The sequence below is a fragment of the Thermoascus crustaceus genome, assembly GCF_041956765.1.
Source record: "Thermoascus crustaceus strain CBS 181.67 unplaced genomic scaffold VTN00scaffold_9, whole genome shotgun sequence".
In the NCBI taxonomy this organism is placed as follows: domain Eukaryota; kingdom Fungi; phylum Ascomycota; class Eurotiomycetes; order Eurotiales; family Thermoascaceae; genus Thermoascus; species Thermoascus crustaceus.
In genome coordinates, this window is record NW_027192535.1 from 1,105,706 (window position 1) to 1,123,851 (window position 18,146).

At 50.8% G+C, this 18,146-nt stretch overlaps 8 protein-coding genes across 8 annotated transcripts; 5 read left to right on the forward strand and 3 right to left on the reverse strand.

Moving 5' to 3' along the window:
• Positions 1 to 106: 106 nt before the first annotated feature.
• VTN00DRAFT_10377 (uncharacterized protein) lies at positions 107 to 1,444 on the forward strand (the record flags this gene model as incomplete). Its single annotated transcript, XM_069427026.1, has 3 exons — positions 107 to 527; positions 659 to 1,163; positions 1,228 to 1,444. The coding sequence occupies 3 exons, from the start codon at positions 107 to 109 to the stop codon at positions 1,442 to 1,444; spliced, it is 1,143 nt and encodes a 380-aa protein (XP_069284139.1).
• Positions 1,445 to 2,416: 972 nt separating this feature from the next.
• On the forward strand, positions 2,417 to 4,286 carry VTN00DRAFT_10378 (uncharacterized protein; the record flags this gene model as incomplete). Its single annotated transcript, XM_069427027.1, has 8 exons — positions 2,417 to 2,482; positions 2,539 to 2,695; positions 2,746 to 2,821; positions 2,876 to 2,957; positions 3,016 to 3,522; positions 3,578 to 3,747; positions 3,805 to 3,889; positions 3,963 to 4,286. 8 exons carry the CDS (start codon positions 2,417 to 2,419, stop codon positions 4,284 to 4,286), a joined length of 1,467 nt encoding a protein of 488 aa, XP_069284140.1.
• Positions 4,287 to 5,127: 841 nt separating this feature from the next.
• Positions 5,128 to 7,029, forward strand: VTN00DRAFT_10379 (uncharacterized protein; the record flags this gene model as incomplete). Its single annotated transcript, XM_069427028.1, has 8 exons — positions 5,128 to 5,211; positions 5,272 to 5,292; positions 5,398 to 5,455; positions 5,556 to 5,615; positions 5,681 to 5,966; positions 6,034 to 6,128; positions 6,188 to 6,426; positions 6,484 to 7,029. 8 exons carry the CDS (start codon positions 5,128 to 5,130, stop codon positions 7,027 to 7,029), a joined length of 1,389 nt encoding a protein of 462 aa, XP_069284141.1.
• A 474-nt stretch (positions 7,030 to 7,503) lies between these two features.
• VTN00DRAFT_10380 (uncharacterized protein) lies at positions 7,504 to 7,953 on the reverse strand (the record flags this gene model as incomplete). The annotated part of the gene is made up of 1 exon (XM_069427030.1): positions 7,504 to 7,953. One exon carries the CDS (start codon positions 7,951 to 7,953, stop codon positions 7,504 to 7,506), a length of 450 nt encoding a protein of 149 aa, XP_069284142.1.
• A 1,132-nt stretch (positions 7,954 to 9,085) lies between these two features.
• On the reverse strand, positions 9,086 to 9,969 carry VTN00DRAFT_10381 (uncharacterized protein; the record flags this gene model as incomplete). Its single annotated transcript, XM_069427031.1, has 2 exons — positions 9,086 to 9,570; positions 9,858 to 9,969. 2 exons carry the CDS (start codon positions 9,967 to 9,969, stop codon positions 9,086 to 9,088), a joined length of 597 nt encoding a protein of 198 aa, XP_069284143.1.
• Positions 9,970 to 11,102: 1,133 nt separating this feature from the next.
• On the forward strand, positions 11,103 to 12,886 carry VTN00DRAFT_10382 (uncharacterized protein; the record flags this gene model as incomplete). The annotated part of the gene is made up of 8 exons (XM_069427032.1): positions 11,103 to 11,174; positions 11,277 to 11,527; positions 11,663 to 11,746; positions 11,805 to 12,125; positions 12,184 to 12,241; positions 12,295 to 12,372; positions 12,432 to 12,619; positions 12,700 to 12,886. 8 exons carry the CDS (start codon positions 11,103 to 11,105, stop codon positions 12,884 to 12,886), a joined length of 1,239 nt encoding a protein of 412 aa, XP_069284144.1.
• An 812-nt stretch (positions 12,887 to 13,698) lies between these two features.
• VTN00DRAFT_10383 (uncharacterized protein) lies at positions 13,699 to 14,811 on the forward strand (the record flags this gene model as incomplete). Its single annotated transcript, XM_069427033.1, has 1 exon — positions 13,699 to 14,811. The coding sequence occupies one exon, from the start codon at positions 13,699 to 13,701 to the stop codon at positions 14,809 to 14,811; it is 1,113 nt and encodes a 370-aa protein (XP_069284145.1).
• A 399-nt stretch (positions 14,812 to 15,210) lies between these two features.
• Positions 15,211 to 16,173, reverse strand: VTN00DRAFT_10384 (uncharacterized protein; the record flags this gene model as incomplete). Its single annotated transcript, XM_069427034.1, has 1 exon — positions 15,211 to 16,173. The coding sequence occupies one exon, from the start codon at positions 16,171 to 16,173 to the stop codon at positions 15,211 to 15,213; it is 963 nt and encodes a 320-aa protein (XP_069284146.1).
• Between the last annotated feature and the right edge of the window lie 1,973 nt (positions 16,174 to 18,146).

An 18,146-nucleotide genomic window follows, 5' to 3' on the forward strand; every position in this document is an offset into this window, starting at 1 on the left:
GCATCCAGAGAAAGGCCTTCCTCCCGTTCCCAGTGATCGTCCAAGTACGCGCAAGCTGTCCTATCGCATCGCGCCTATCAGGTTGTCACTCAACGCCGAAGTCACAATGGCCATCCATCCGACCCTGCACCCTCAGACCCCTAGTCAGGGCCACTTGACGCCAGAGCGAGTGCTTGCCATCTCGGCCTGGACGGAGCAGGCGGCGGCCTCGCTGCAGAACTTGAGCATCTCTGAGCCGGCTCCCGGACGCGATGAGGACGCCTCCGAATCCCTTCAAGCCACGCCCAGTAGGGGTCCGCGGGGAACCTCTGTGGCTCTGACAATTCCTCTCGATGACGAGCTTCATCCGGCAGATAGCCCTTCTGCTCCCCGCGTAAAGATCGTAAATGGCGGGGCTGGAGAGTCGCGACGCGTCTTGTCGAGCACGTACAAGCGCCGCGAGCCCAGCCGCCGCGATAGCCTTAGAAGGCGCGAGGCATTGCTAAAGGGGAAAGAAGGGAGTCGTCGGAGGCAGCGCTGGGAGAATGGTATGTCTCGAACTGCTGGCTTGGGCATGACCTAGTCCTGGATTTCCCAATAACGGAAGGGCGGGGCTCAGTTCCAAATGCCGCAGGGGATCCTTTTCATTAATGTGAAGGTACTGACGCAACGTCTCAAGACCGTCTGTTGAACAATCCATGGGCCCAGCCACCCTCTGCGAGCGACTGGCTTATCCAGCCAACTTACCCCCGTCATGAAAATGTTCCTTACTACCTCGCGCCGCTCTGGGACACTCACTATGCACACAAGGAACGCGGTCAGAGTAAGCGGTCTAGAGGAGACGACAAGCACCAGGTCCCCAAGGAGCTCCGTCTGAGGCTGAAACATGCGCGTGCGGCACGTGGCATGCTCCAGGATCTGGAAGAAGACATCAGACATTTCGTCCAGAAGTGGAACGAGAAGCAGCTCATGCTGCAGGAGCAAGGCCTGGAGGATGCCCCGTCTTCCTCTGAGGACTCGGAAGACGAAATCGTCTTCGTGGGACGAAATGGCCAGATGCATGACTGCCCGGAGCGAAGGAGAAAGCTCAGGCAGATGAGGGAGGAGATGGCGTCCCGCAATGAGAAGGATGGTGAGAAGATGGTACTTGAGAGCCTCGTTGATGATCGCGCGGCAGGGTTTGGGTTCGTACCCACGTTCTTTCACTTCCAGCCACCAAAGCCTCTACTAACGAAACTGCGTCTATAGGCGCTGGCTTGTCCACTCCATCGCATCATACTATGGCCTTTACACCTGGTCCGTAACAAGGGGGAACAGCCGCCAGGCCTACGTTGGGTTCCATCCACCTGCTGCTGGTCGCAAAAACGAGCAGATCTCGCTCCCACCAGCTTCAATGGCGAGCTTTAAGAGGGCGACCATCAAGCCTGGCGAGCCACTTCCAAGCCCTCTCTGGATGCAGATTTAATTGCGTAAGCATTGTCTTTCTCTGATATGTACTTCATACACTTCCCCCGGTAGAGGTACTTGGATTATTCTGTTTTAGACGAGGTGAGGCCTTCCGATTCGATCAATCATAGGTCGATAATATATTGGTGCGGAATACAGTCCGTGTAGGACATATGAAGGGAGGCATATTCATTCTTTCAATTCTTTTCCAAACAATCTTTTTCCCTGTTCTTTTCGAGATGCTCTCGGAACTCGGACGATTGACAGAGACCCTCTAGATTACGTAGAGGATGTATGATAGACTAGACGTATGTCGGGATATCAGGATACAAGTATCAGAAACCAATAAACATAACTGCAGGCCAGTCTGTAGTAGTCTAATGTCAAGAAACGATATCGATAAATATCTCTATACTGTGCCCACTGATCCATTAAAACTCATTGCCATCGGACATAGCGATTCTTGGCAGCCATGACGCCTACAGGTTGGGGCGGAACCAGGGGAAAGCTGGGCTGGTTTGGCCTGGGGTTAGGGCGTCCCCGGTCGTGCTTAAGCCTCGGCCATCGTCGGGGCATCTCCGAACCATCTCAACAGTGTGCAGTAAAAGAATGCTGTCGAGAAAATCCAAAATCTGTTGATAATCTGTGCTTTACTACAGCAGAGGATTGGGTTTTGATTCGGGCACATGGTGAGTAGATCCTTTCCCAGGCTTAAAAGCTAGGTAACCATTTGCGCCAGTAGGTACTAAAGTACATCAATACGGCGTAGAGTCCACGGATTTCCCCGATTCTGACTCCGCCATCTACTGTACGACGGACAGTAGATCGGTCCTTCAGTCCCGCATCGGATCCCCCGCGCTTGTAGGGACTCCGCTACCTAGCTAGCTTCTACCTGCTTAGCACTTAAGTTAAAACGTGGCTGCTCGGGTTTTCTTCGTGGGTGTTCCGCAACATTCAAAACCTCTGACCGACTGCCTTTAGTGCTGACGACATGGCAGTCTTTGAAAACGCCAGGCCATTTGAGAAGGATGTTGAAGACGTTGAACGTGCTGTTTATGTATGGAGACGTGCCTTCAGGCCTGGTTGTACTCTTACCTGACCTTCCAACTCCAGGGGAAGTCCTCCAGTCAAGATGGCGCAGATGCAGCAGACGGGGATCTCACCACCACCAGCGCCAGTGAAAAGGCCCTGCTCTGGAAGCAGGATCTGAGAGTTGTGCCGCTTTCCGCTGGGATCTATTTACTTTGTTATCTGGATCGCAGTAATATCGGTCAGCGGTGTCCCAAGGCCCTCAGAGAGACGTATACTTACATTGTCAAGGGAACGCAAAGGTGCTTAACGCTGATACGCATAATGATCTTTTGTCGGAGACGAATATGAGTTCTTATGAGTATACGTGGGTGGTTGTGATTCTGTGCTAAGGCTAGAGTTTTCATTCTGACGGTGATAGGATTGCTTTGATGGTCTTTCTGATTGCCTACGCGCTTTTTGAAGTCCCCTCAAATTATTTCTTGAAGAAGCTGAGACCGAGCGTACGTCAACATATACCTAGGTATTTCTCCGTTATTGAAATGCTAACCCGGAGAACAGCGATGGATCGCATTCCTCATGCTCTCATGGGGCGCAGTGACCATGGGACTGGGCGGAGCGCACACCTACGCCCAAGTGACCGGAATCCGGTTTCTCCTGGGCGTAATGGAAGCTGGACTCTTTCCTGGCCTCGTGTTCTACCTCACCTTTTGGTATCGAACCTCTGAACGCTCGATACGAGTTGCTCTGATCCTAGCATCTGCGACTCTGGCGGGTGCTTTTGGCGGCGCCATTGCGTATGGAGTCGGACACATGAACGGCGCCCGTGGGCTCTCTGCCTGGCGCTGGCTTTTCATCATCGAGGGTGCTCCGTCCTGCGCTTCTGCGTTGCTCGTGTGGTTTTTCCTGCCTGATTATCCAGAGTCTGCGGGATGGCTTACTCCCAGGGAGAAGGAGCTTGCGAAGGAAAGACTTCGAGTCGAGGGATCCAAGGGAAATGCGAAGGCTATGTCTTGGGAAGATGCGAAAACTGTATTGACTGATTGGCGTTTGTATGCGCATTATGCTGTATGTCTGTTCCTTGCCATGTTGTTTGGACAGGGAACTGATTAAGATACAACAGGTGTACTTCGGGATCTCGACGCCCTTCTCTAGTCTTTCACTTTTTACGCCTTCTATCACATCCGGTCTCGGATATTCCAATCTGCAAGCTCAATTGATGACCGTTCCGCCGTATGCTGTTGCATACGTGGTGACCGTTGCCGTTTCGTGGTCAGCAGACCACTTCAATGCGTATGTCGACCGTTCTCTACAGGAAGCATGCAGAATACTGACATGTCGGTGAAACAGTCGTGGTCTCCATTCTGCCGTGTTCTCCTTCATAGGCGCCATGGGATTCCTCGCGTCTGCAGTCCTACCAGCGGACGCTTATCTGGTCAGTTCCATCCCTTCCCGTATACAGTACTTTAGAAAAAAAAGAGAGAGACAAAAACTGACGTAGACTCCAGCACCGCTACGGTTGCCTCATCGTCGCCGCCAGCGGCGCCTTCGCCTGCATCCCCCCTCTCCTAGGCTGGCTCTCCTCGAACCTCCGATCCACCGCAGGCGCGGGGCTCGCCATCGCGCTGAATGTCTCCTTCGGTGCCCCCGGCCAGATCGTGGGCGTGTGGATCTACGAGACCAATGAGGCCAAAAGGGGGTATCCCACGGGCCACTGGACGAATGCTGCGCTGTTATTGTTCGTGAGTGCTGGGTGTGTTGCGTTGAGGGTTTATTATGCGTGGCTGAATAGGAGGGGGAGGGGGAAGGATGGTAAGGCTTTCGCCTATTAGTACTATAATATAGTGTGAGGCTGTTAATGCAGAGAGAGATGGACTGGATCAGCCGATGCTTTCGTCCATTTAAAATTGCTCTACGATGCAAAATCCCGAGCTGATTGAGCGTGCCTGTCGGTATAGTATGAACCAAGTTGATTGGGTTCGGTATCCCGGAATACAATTCGCGGGAAATTTTGTCCGCGTTGTAACCAATATAAGAACACAGGATTCCAGATCATACAGGTTGTCCGGATTGATGGGGAATGAACGAAAACTAAGATAAGATTGGTTCAATCTATTGAAGAGTTCAAGTAATTCAATGATTCGTTCAGGTCGGATTTAAGGATTTAAGATCAAACTGGAGGCCGACCCATCCCCTTCCTAATGGGGAATGGCTGACGGAGATCAGGGTGCGATCCGATAAGGCAACCTGGGACTGCAGGGATGTCCCTGACAGCATCGAAAGCTGAACTTGTACATTGATCGATGCGCATCACCAGGGATTTTTCTCGTCCGTCTCTTGTCTATGGAAAAAGTTCTTCTGGAACAATCGCCACCTTGAAATGGAAAAGTCCCCGCTTTCTCCGTGGCAACCGAAAGGAATGATGGCGATGCGTCAGGACTCCGGATCCACAGCCCCAGGAGCGCAGAGCTCCACACTGCCTAAGGGATGATATCCGCGGCCTCCAAATTCAAAACCGATTCCTCGTTTTCACAAACGAGACTCCTACCGCGCGGGGAGCCTCCTGCCATTGTCGCTTAGAATATTACTTTGTTTCTTTTCTGCCCCCTCTTCGGGGTTTATTTCTCCCCCAATCCATTCAGAAGATTCTGCCTGCGGGTGCTTTAGTTCACCATGGCCGATCATAAATCGTGGCTCAGGAAATTCCGAGCTTCCGAAGGTTTCATCACCGCGACGGTTTCGGTCGCTTTGTTCACAGTGAGTGAGTCCCCACTGTAAGATTTACAGGGAGGGAAAGCGGTTACTGACATAGAGAAGGATGAATTCATCTACGGCCTGGTGAGTTTTTTGACGACGCATTCGACATTGCCCGGGTGAGAGGAGAAATTGAAGACATACACGAAAAAATCTGCTCTTTGACCAGCACGTTTGACCGAGATTTAGATTGTTCCTGTCATCCCACGAGCTCTGATAGACCGGGCGGGAGTGTCTGATCAGGACGGTAAGTGAGAATTGGTGGATCAAAACAGTTGTTTTGTTCTTCGAAGGTCCTCGGGGTTGTCCAGCAAAAACATGCTAATATTTCTTGTTGCTGTATACAGTGCAGAAATGGATCTCATTCCTTCTGGCAGCATATGGCGCTTCTTTGACCATCGGATCCCGTAAGTCGTCTTGCGCCCTCCTGGTTGTGCTACGATGTCCGCTCACAAGGGTGTCGGGGAAACAGCGCTTTTCGGGTACCTTACCGACCGGCATAGATCCAGGAAAATATTCTTCGTTATTGGACTCATCGCGCTCGCCCTTTCAACCGCTCTGTTCATGATCGGCATTTCTCCTGTTGTTTTGGTGGTTGCGAGGGCTCTTCAGGGACTTTCCGGCGCCTGTGTGGGAGTGGTTGGCATGGCATTTCTGGGCGATACGGTCGGTGAAGATCACACTTCTCGGGCAATGGGATATGCAATGTCCTCAATGTCCCTGGGTATCATCTCTGGGCCCATGACTGGAGGGATCATGTCAGTGATTTTCCGGCTCCCGCGAGCTCTGCGACAGTCCTTTTGCCGGTGCTGACGGCTTGTATAGTTTCGCCAAATTCGGATATGTCGCCGTTTTCATAATCCCAATTGCACTGACGGTTGTTGATATTGTTTTGCGAGTGCTGGTCATTGAGAGTGGGGGCATGGCTTTCCAAGCACTATCTTCACGGATACAGGATGAGGGCTAACAGACTGTGTAGCTGAAAAGGACACCAAGCCATCTAATCTGCCTACGGATACCGTCACACAGCAAAGACAGGATGCACCTACCCCGACGGGTCCCTCGGAGAACACCCCTCTACTCAATTCGGCGTCGCATTCGGACGAACAGGGATCGGAAACAACGCCCATGCTGTTCCAGCTCCTCGCCCACCCCCGTATGAGGGTGGCCCTGTTCGCAACCATTGTCGGCGCAGTAGTCATAACCTCTTTTGAATCGGTAAGCGACCACTGTCCAAGTGATCATAGCTCTGTACGATACTAACCGCCGACCCAGACCCTTCCACTGTTTGTGACTCAGCAGTTTCACTGGGACTCCATGGGAGCAGGATTGATCTTCCTCGCATTCTCTCTCCCTACCCTTTCCGGATCTTTGATCGGAGATTGGATTGACAGTGGAGCTAGCCCCTTCACCGGTGCGGTTGCAATCTCTATCGAGGGTATCGCCCTTTTGTCGCTCCGCTTCGTATCCGGCAACACTTCGGTCTCCAAAGCTATTTTGGTGACACTTCTGCCCATCATCGGCCTTGCGATCACAATCGTGGGCGTGACGCAGATGACCAACCTGTGCCTGGCCGCCGGCGAGGTGGAGGAGCGACACCCGGACAAGGGAGAGCGTGGAAAGGGTCTGGCGTTTGCACTACTCAACATGTCCTATGCCGCGGGACAGTTTATCGGCCCCGTTTTAGGCGGCTTCACCAAGCAGTATGCGGGCTGGGGCGGGATGACGCTGGTGCTGGGTCTGATCTGCCTTGGAACGGCAGCGTTGATGGCGTGGAGCGTTGCTCGCGATAAAAAGCGGGCGAAGACGCTTCCTGTGTAACAAAAAAAGGTGGTTTTGTTTACATACTGGCATGTGCTGTACATAGGTTTTTCTTTTCTCCATGCTGTGAATATGAGAAGTGGACTCGGCAATGATAGGAGTTCCATAGCAGTAGACAGGTCAGGGCTATGCTGTGAATGACTACCTAGCTTGTCGGAATCAACACTCGTTTTTGTGGCCCGGGGAATTAGATAATATGTGAGATAGCACAGCATAGTAGGTACCTACCTGATTAGACTATATTCAGATCATCTGATAGCAAGTACAGTATGTCGGGCCTGTCCTACCCTCCGTACTCCGAAGTGGAGAGTGTACGCGGAGACGCGACATCCACATGGCATTGATAGCCATTGATATTGATAACGCAGATAGGTAAAAGTGTTATCGAGGCTTGTCTTGTGGACTAGATGATTATTTTATGGGATTATCATATGACTTATTATTATTGATATGACGCTCGTTAAACAGAGTAAATCACAACTTTGCATACCCAACAGCCGGCCCCTTCCAAACATACTTCGCAAGTTCATCCCTAGCCGCCCTCATCCTCTTCAACACCTCACCATCAGGAATATCCAACAGCCCCTCGAAATCCCGCTTAACCATTTCCAACTTGGCCAGCTTGACAAACCAAACCTCTGACTTTCTTCTTTCTTTAGCGTCATCAGCAGCAGCAGTACCAAGCTCCTTACAAGCCTTCCCCCAGAGCTTCACGGAATGCCGACTCTGAGGTAAGAAAGGCATGACCACGTTCCAAACGTGCGTCGGACGTCGCATCTTTACTTTGCTGACCAAGATGGATCCCTTCAAGGGTCGTTCACGGAAGGACTGGGCTTGCATTTTCGATATCGCGATCCATGGAGCACTCTTGAATGCCTTTCGGAAGCCTAGAACGGCCTTCTTCTGGCTTTCTGCGGTATCCATTTTCTGATAAATTGATGATTCGAGCTATTCAGCTCTTTGGAATTGACACATACATTCACAATTTGTATCAGACCGTCGGAATGCGCTTAGCTGAAGACAATGGCATATTGATAGAATCCAATACAGATGGAGGTGGGACGTGGAGTGGATAACTGAGAAGTGCTAAGCCTCGCGCTATATGAGTGATAGTGTGGGGCTAAGTTATGGAGTTGGGTGCTTTGATCAATCAGTTTAAAGCATGTTCTAATAATCCCTACAGAATAGCTCAAGTGCGACGTGACAGGGATTTCATGTTGAACTAAAAAGGCAACGCTACCTAGTTGTTCTTGCAGGGTTCTGACCTTATACTCCCACATCTCATTTGTTTTTTTTCTTTCAGTGTCTTCCGACCTGGACATATAACCTAGCTTGCACTGCATCCATCTGATTTGTTCGTTGTTTTGCCCTCCAGACTCGAGATATATATATATATGAAGGCTCCGCGATAGTTTATTGTCAGCCGAATATTACCACTATAACCTAGTGGTATGCCAAGAGACCTATCAGTCTAGTCAGCACACGCCGATTCGGATCTGCAGGTCATGATCCCTGCAATAAAGGAATCATACTGTCTATACCCGAGACTGCCTATTTTCCTTTATTATTGTGACGGCGTGGCAAGAAGCTATATAAGCGAGAGCAATATGAAGCCGTTGGCTTCGTATCCTAGTCTTTTGCCGGTAGCGCAGCGGTTTGGCTCCTAGAATGCTCCCTAGGAGCCACTCCGTGACAAGTATATCCTTTCATAATTCATGAAAGGTCTCGGGATCATTAAACAAAGAGATATTCGGAAGGTCTTAACTCCTAAGTCCATGAGAATAAATAGTCAGTTAGTTAGGTAGATTCGAATAATCAGAGCTTTCATCATCATACCTTCGGATTACGAGGTTCGCGCAGTCTGACATTTATTCCCTCCTGTTATCAAGCACTTCCTCTCGCACGCACGGACACAAAGAACTAAAATCCACCTCAAACCATCACAACAGACGATTACATACAGAACCAAGTAACTAGGTACCTTGCCTTAATTACAGGCTGAAACATGCCCCAAACATACTACGAAACCCCCTACCCCCGCAAACCCATCAAGGCCCTAGGAATTCTCCTCCTCATCGCCTCCATCACCACCATCGCCATCCTGGGCTGGCACTCCTGGATCTCCGTGGGCGTGTTTGCCGCCTTCGTCGTCGTCCATATGGTGGCGTCCTTCCTGGACCCGGAGAACTAGTACTGGGAGTTCACGCGCACGGATGAGAAGGATGGCTTCTGTCATCTGGGTGAGGAGGCCATTTGTGGTGTTCAAGAGGTGGGAGGTGCAGGTTGGGTTGACGGGCGGGTATGAGGTGAGGGTGGTGGATGGGTGGAGGTATGAGCCTGTTTTGATTAGGATTTGGTATGGTATGATAGCAGCGGCGGTAGCAGCAGTCAATCTGCGATGATTGCTATAGACGATGATGACAACGATGATAACATGCCAACTGGCCGTGGGGTATTCAAGGGCTGGAAGATTTATGAGATGGCCTGTTGGGCGGCCAAGACACTCTCTGTTTCCGACGGATTGAAGTCTTTCTTCGCTCACTGGTTGAGGTCAAACCATCCATTCATGAAGATACCGATATCCCTGGGAAAACTACATGAAGGTTACGAAACGAAAAGTATCAAGACTGGCCCTTATCCTCGGTGCTAGCACACCTAAATCGATATTGATGCCCGATGCGGTTAACATGACCGGGTAATTGCTCCTCACATCCTGCTATGCTAGGGTTTATTGATTCTTTGATATCGTCCGAGCCATTATATGGCAATATACCTCAGTTCACGGAATTGAGAGGAGAGGAAATGAGACAGAACGTGGCTGTGCCAACACGAGAACGCGAGGAGCGTATCAGGGTCCAAGCCCAGGATCAAGAGAGCCGAATGGAATGGGGAGGACAGGATGCGGATGGTAGATGAGATGCGGACCAGAGTCTTCGACATGCATTTCAAGTCTCTAACAGGAGACAGGGACGCCGAGATGAAGCAGTGGATCCATCGCATCGAACTTTTGAATTGATATTGAGAGGAAGTGAAGTTATTGCTGTCTACGAGGAACAGACCTGTACTCTGAAGAAGTTGTCAAGTTCCGCGCTCAGCAAGCAGGAAGGCCTCAATGGCAATCAACAGGCTCCGTGTAACAGCACTCTTGAACAAAATCCCCAAAACCGGACATCCAGACAGAACCTGGGAAATATCGACTGTTAATAATTTGTCTTGGAAGTGCATCATTACCTGTTAAAATTGGTGAAGTCCTCCAGTGTTGCTGCTGATGTAGAGGTAGGTGTAGGTGTGTGTATAGATAGTAGTAGTAGTAGAAAAACAAAAGAGCTCACACCCCCAGCCCACTGCAGTGGGGCAGGGATGCTACGAAAACCTCACCTTGCTTTCGGCGGGGAGGGCTTTTACTATCCCGGAGCTCAGAGTTCCTTTGGTGATGTTAGCAGGAATATTGGTAATTACCGCACCGCTTCAACCATCACCCCCTCCGGGATTTGAACAGAGAACTCCTACTGCTAGGAGTCCTCAGTTATTATTAGGTTGTGCTGTGCCTAAAATATATGGGAACTTTGAGGGAGGGCTCCCGGAGGGACGCGTGAGGGAAGGGGGGAGGGTGGTCGCTCCTGGGATATGGTAACAGTGATTGGCTTTTCGGGTGAGATTTCGCAGTGTATGACGCTGGATTGTTATTGTTCTATAAAATACAGTAGCTTGAAAAGAGAGAAAAATAATTTTGACACTTATCAGCCATAATTCAAAGATTATTCTATATACTCTGAGTCCATACAACATATTACCTAATTTGGAAATATATTATTACATAATCATGATGAATCAGCACTGCAAACGTCGCAAACTCCGGCTTTAGGCATCGCGGATCATCCTCAGGTGCAAACAACATATCTCCGTATTTACAGCAACCTGCTTAATTGGAGATATTCTTGTTGGTTTCTGAATTCTTGATGCGATGCTGTTTTTATCCTGCGCATATTTTCAGGACTTATAGAGCTGTGCTTCTATCATCATCGATTATCCAAACTGTCACCGTAGCCCCGCGCGGGGCCCCAATCGCAACAATGTCGTCGACAACGAATACACGCAAGCCGATGCCTTCAGCGTTGACATTTGATATAGTCGCAAAATGCTCAGTATGTATCTATTATAGCTCCATTGAATAATTTCGATGATTTTGTTTTTCTTCGCCTCAGAACTGTTTTGTATCTCATCTAATCTATGTAATCTACTTACAGACCACAAAAGCCCGCGCCAGCTCCCTTCATCTTCCCCATGGCACGGTCTCTCTTCCAGTGTTCATGCCAGTTGCAACACAGGCCTCTCTGAAGGGTCTCACGCCGGAGCAGCTCGCGGAGACTGGCTGCATGCTCTGCTTGAATAACACGTACCATTTAGGTCTGAAGCCTGGACAGGCGGTCCTAGACCAAGTGGGCGGAGCGCACAAGTTGCAGGGATGGTATCGAAATATTTTGACTGATAGCGGTGGGTGGGTTTAGTTTTCTTTTTCTCTTTTACACCGAGTCGGAGATGGGCGTAGTTGAGGTGCCAATGGAGAAGTCGAAGAGGAAGAATTATTATGGAGCGCCGCTTACGACTGATATACTAACATGCTTCATCATAGATTTCAGATGGTCTCCCTGCTGAAGCTTGCCAAGGTCACAGAGGAAGGAGTCCGCTTTCTCAGTCCCCATGACGGGACCCCGATGTACGTTTATACTTCATTTTACCCGACAATTGGAAGGCTGTAAGCTAACTTCCCACAGGCTCCTTACCCCAGAACACTCAATCTCCTTGCAAAACTCGATAGGATCAGATATTATCATGCAGCTTGACGATGTCATTGCGACCACGTCTCCGGACCATGCCAGGATGAAAGAGGCCATGGAGCGCTCGGTGCGGTGGCTAGATAGATGCATTGATGCGCATAAATACCCCGAACGTCAAAATTTGTTCTGCATCATTCAAGGGGGTTTGGATCTAGATCTGCGGAGGAAATGCTGCGCGGAAATGGTGGCGCGAGATACGCCGGGCATCGCCATAGGCGGACTCTCTGGCGGCGAGGCGAAAGAGGAATTTTGTAAAGTGTCTGTGTGACCCTTATGATGTATGGAGTTTTTTGACATTGCTAATACTTCTAAACAGGGTTGATACGTGTACCGGCCTTCTTCCCGAGAAGAAACCGAGATACGTCATGGGAGTTGTAAGAGAAGACTCTTGTTTTCACGGCATTTTTCATGAATTGACGATTTGCAGGGATATCCCGAAGACCTCCTCGTGTCTGTTGCACTAGGTGCAGATATGTTCGACTGTGTCTGGCCCACTAGAACGGCGGTAAGTCGTGCACGGTCAGCTACAGTATCAGTAGTATGAACATATCTGATGAAAACCAGCGCTTCGGCAACGCAGTGACGTCCTACGGCACGCTAAACCTCCGCCACTCCTCCTACGCATACGACTTCTCTCCCATCGAAGAAGGTTGTACATGCGCATGCTGTCGTTCCACCGACCAAGGAGGACTAGGCATCACGAAGGCATATATCTACCATCTTGCCGCAAAAGAAACTGTCGGCGCTCATCTGTAAGTGCGAGGCGGATATTATATAACAACCTCTGTTAGAGACATGTATTGTCAGTCAAGCTTTCTAACTATGTACGCAGCCTTACCATACATAACGTCCACTACCTCCTCTCTCTGATGGGATCCGCCCGTCAGGCGATCATTGAGGATCGATATCCTGCCTTTCTGCGCGACTTCTTCTGGAAGCTGTATCCAGATAAGTCCAAGATTCCGGAGTGGGCAATCGGCGCTCTGCGTAGCGTTGGGGTGGATTTGTTAGCGGAGTAGGGCGGAACAACCTATATACTACCTAACATGCATGGAGTATTCTACAGGTACGGACTGAAAGTAGTGTAATGAGATAGGTTTGGCGTGGTGGCTGGATTTGATGTTTGTATAGAGGTATAGTACTATGACACAATACTAGAGTTCCGTCGACATATGGTTTAGAAAGACGTCCTTGAAGCTCTAGATGTACTTAGTAATATTCCCGTATAAGTATAGATGGCTATCTATACAGAAAAACGTCACTCCCATTCCAAGTGCTATTCAAAAAAAATCCTATTAGGGTATGTCATCCTACCTTAAAACGAGCCATGTTATCACACAAAAAAGGGCAAAAACAGCTGAAACTATTCCAATGGTTATAGCCAGATAAGGGTTGAGCGTTCAGCAACTCAATTCCTCGAACAACCGTCAACATAGCGAATTTTGATGGATGTCATTCTGGACGTGGAGTGACTTCAATCTCGCGACCACCTCTGCAGCTAATGTATAATGGCTATGTCAGCATTTGTCAGTATACCTACAGATAGCAAGGTTTTCAGGTCTTCAGAAATTTGTGATTCTTAAACGCCCATTTACCGATTGGATTTATCTCAGTATTTCATATACCCGTCGCAGTGCAGGCCCATTTGCTGACTAAGAACGGTATGGAAATTAAAGCACGTGATGATACCGCGGCGCGTCGCGTCCACAGCGCGTACCAAGATGGGAAACTCGATATCCTGCCAGTTCATCTTCTGCAACTCCAGCGGCAGCAGCACCATCAACGGCTTCAATCTGCTGCACAATATCATTTCCTGTGCGGCTCGCAGAAAATGGCACCCTCCGCAGTGACCCCAGAACCCTCCTCTGTGCCCGTCCTCGGTCCCCCCAAGGACGCGGAAGGCAACTCGACCGAGCCACAGTCCGCCGCAACGGAAACCAACCCTTCTCCCTCATCCCCTCCTCCCCACGACCCCTCCCATGAAGAACACCAGTATCTGAACCTGGTCCGGGAGATCCTCGCCAAAGGCGAACACCGTCCCGACCGCACGGGAACCGGAACCCGCTCCATCTTCGCGCCGCCGCAGCTGCGCTTCTCCCTCTCCAAACCGGGGCCGACACCCACCTCCGACCCGATCCCCATCCTGCCCCTGATCACCACGAAGCGCGTCTTCCTCCGCGCCGTCGTTGCCGAACTCCTCTGGTTCATCTCCGGCTGCACGTCCTCCGTCCCGCTCTCCGAGGCCGGCATCAAGATCTGGGACGGCAACGGCAGCCGCGAGTTCCTGGACAGCGTGGGCCTGTCGCACCGCGAGGTCGGCGACCTGGGCCCCGTGTACGGCTTCCAGTGGCGTCACTTCGGGGCCGAGTATGTCGACGCGAAGACGGACTACACGGGCCAGGGCGTGGACCAGCTCGCGGACGTGGTGCGCAAGTTGAGGGAGACGCCCTATGACCGTCGGATCATCATGAGCGCGTGGAACCCCGCCGATCTGAAAAAGATGGCCCTCCCGCCGTGTCATATGTTTGCGCAGTTCTACGTCTCGTTTCCGCCTCCGGCGGAGGGGGAGGAGGAGACGGCGATTGGGGCGGAGAGGAAGAAGCCCAAGGGCACCCTGTCGTGTCTCCTCTACCAGCGATCCTGCGATATGGGACTGGGTGTCCCGTTCAATATCGCCTCGTATGCGCTTTTGACACATATGCTCGCCCACGCGACCGACCTGAACCCGGGCACGCTGATCCACACCATGGGCGATGCGCACGTCTACCTTGACCATATCGATGCCCTGAAGGAGCAGCTGACGCGCGAGCCTACCGAGTTCCCTGAACTGAAGATCAAGCGCGACGACCGGGGCAGTGGAGTGATTGACGGATGGAAAGAGGAGGACCTTGAGGTGATCGGCTACAAACCACACAAGCTGATCAAGATGAAGATGAGCGTTTAAGTCTTATTTTTTTTCTTTTTTCTGTTGGATCCTTTACTATACCTTTTCATACGTACGTTTTGGATATATGGGTTATTGTTATGCTACGATACCGAGGTTTATGATACATTGGCATGAGACGCTGGTCCTCAAGTTTATTTGGATACTCCTGTATATGACTAGATATCATGCACAAGTTCTAGAGGGATATACAAATGATCTTCAGATGCGCCGTTGCTGCTTAATATTATGATGGAGAGAATAGTAACATATGCAACACCATCTAAGTGACATCACCAAAAATACGGGGTATATATACACCATATGCAGACGCTCTGCTTTAGCAGAGACGAAATCAAAGAAAAAAATGTCACTCGCAAGATGATCAGATCCAAAATGAGAGAAGAAACGGAGACCCATCTATGACTGCCCCATAAGCACACCCGCCCCCCTCATCAGCACGATTGTATGCCCCTGCTTAACCGGCTCAGCACCAATCACATCCGAAAACTCGAGAAACCGCCCACTCTCGACGTGGAAGATGCGCAACCGGGACTCCTCCCCACCACCTCGATTGTTCACATTCTCCACGCTCAGCTTCCGCGCCGCGTCGTCGAGCACCCTTCCTACCTTCCACCGCGAGTCGAAGAAGAAATCGCCCGAGGGGGGCTCGGCCTTCTGGCTCTCCGACGTCCCCACGACGTGCAGGTAGAGGCGCTTGTCTGCGGGGATCTTGGCGTCGCCCTTGGCGGTCCGTTTCATGTTGTTGAGCTGCGACACGGTTGTGATCCTCGGTTTGTGTGTTGATGTCGTCAGGTTGGACGTCTTGTCCTTCCCCCACGCGCGGACGCGCGAGAACATCGCGCTGAGGGTCTCCTTGGGTGCGGGACCGCCACCGTGGCCCGCAGGTCGGGCGCCCAGCGGGGTCAGCTTCGAGCAGTCGTGTTCCTCCCGTAGGCGGTGTTTCAGGCAGTATCGTCGGTTGCAGTTCTGGCAGTGGACGCCGGGGTCTTTGAGGGTGTCGATGAGGGTCTTGCACGACGGATGCGAGCACTGGTTCGAGTTGTAGACGGTGGGTTTCTGTGACGAAGTAGACGTAGACGATGATAGTGTGCTGTTACTGTTATTGGCGGCATTTCTCCGTCGTGCCCATTCCCCGGCGTGTGTGCACTTGTGGGCAGTCTCGGTTCGGTGCTCGAGGCAGAATGTACCCTTGCAGGATTCGCAGCGGAACGGGAGGAAGTCGAGCTGGCCGCAGAATTCGAACTGGCAGTTTCGACCAATGGCTTCGAGGTCGTGCTCTGCCATCTGGGTGTATGACTCCTGCTGCCGATCGGAGTCGGAGGCTGCTTGGCCGCCTTTGGAGATCGTGATGGCTGCCATGTTGTTACGTGGCGTGGCCGCCTGCAGTGGTTTTTTTGAAGATAAAAATCAAAGAAAGAAAGTAATTGTTGAGTTCCAGTGATAAGTGTTTATTAAAGAAAGTGGAAATATAGGACAGGCAGCTGCGCGGTCGTCAGCAAGCCAGGTGGCGGGCTGCCTTTAGCGTGGTTGGATATGGAGATGGAGATAAAGAGGAAGCGAGATCTATGCGAGATGCGTGGAGAAGCTTCCAGGCGGCGCCGTGGCGGGTGCTTACATAATCCACCGAGCGCTTGCCGTCTCTCCGCCATCATGCCAGGGGCCTTGGCGACCTCGACATGGATCTCGACAATCGGTTCCGGATCGGGATTCTCTGGAATCCATCTAGAAGCCGGGCGCCACGGTTCTAGAAGCCGAGCGGAAATCCGGGGTAAGGGGGTCTCTGGGGGTCCAGACCTGGACCCACAATCATCAGTCCAAAATCTCAAGTTGAGATGTCACCGTCATCCGCACAACACACCCCCTGGACATGCTCTGAAAGAGCTGAGAATTTGCACTCTGATTTATCGTCGTTATGCAATCCATAATCCTCATTTTTACATCCGCGCGACAGCCTGTGCATTGAGATATATGGATTCAGCGATTCTGACCTCGCCGTCGATGCAGTCTCGTGACTGAGGGCAAACTTTGGGTCAACTATGCTTCTTTGAGTCTAGTGTTAGGACCCGCAATCATCACAAAATTGTAGAATTAAAGATCCCGAATCTTGTGATGTTTCCCGAATCCAATGAACCACCACCTAAGCGGGCTCTAAGATTCCCGAGATTTTACATGCTAAATGCCCCATATTACGCGACACAGAATCCCAATTTGCGCATTCTCCCTTCCTGTAATTATTGAGATATACGGATCCACAGCCTCCGACCTCGCCGTCGCAGCGCAACGGTATGGCACGTGACATGATCACCAAAGTTTGGTGATCTAGCCGGTTTAGGTTCTAGCTTATATCGATTGCGGTCCAGCCTGGGACCCGCAATCATCGCGAATTCCTAGAATTAAAGATTCAGGATCTTGTGATAATTCTCTTATCCGCTGGAAGACCACCTAAATAACGTCGAAAAAGATCTAAATTTCGCGTGTAGAGTGTGCTATACTACGCGACACTAACCGTTTGATTTGCGCATTTGCGCCATGTCGGGAAGGTGTTTGCACTAGAATTGCGACGATCTGACGACCTGATTCTGGCGACGGTGACTTGCATTCTGAGAGTCTGGTTCGCTCTAGCTGCTTTGAGACTAGTTGTATTTCCCCGCATTTTACCCCGGATAACTTTGAATGGGTTCTGCGGCTCTTCAAGAAGACGCATTCCAGACCTCCAGTTGGTCTCGTCGTCGCTGATGCGCTGTGCTGAAATGTTTGACACGTGATTAAGCCCTCTTGAGACTTTGCGGCGGTCAGACAGGGCCCATGTCGATAATTCTAAGTCCCTCATACAGTTAGGTAGGTTGCCATACGTTTCAGCACCGCCTACCTACCTTCTTGGCGGATTGCTATTTTATACCCCATCTGGTTTTGAAGCTATTGGGGGGTACCTACCCAGACACTACCAATGATAGGTCACAGACCCTAGTCAAAGCCAGCCCAGATCGCGATATAGCAAAGGCGGCAAGGTAGATGGCTTGGACAGGGGGGAGGGAATGCCGAAAGATATGGCAACCTACTGTAGTCTCGTGATGGCAAGGCAGACTCGAAACGTATCGTAAAATGGCTCAGACTTAACATTTGGAAGGGTTCTCCAACAGCCACATAATAATTCCCTTAGGTAACTCAGCCCAAACCAGATAGACTACAACGCAACATCTAACGACTCTGGCTATGACGACCAACAAGTGTCGTATTATCATGTTTATCACGAAGGCAGATAGCTAACTAGCTACTACAAAGAACTATCGCTCCAAAGGATCGTAATGATTAGGAAATTTGGAAGGCTGGTG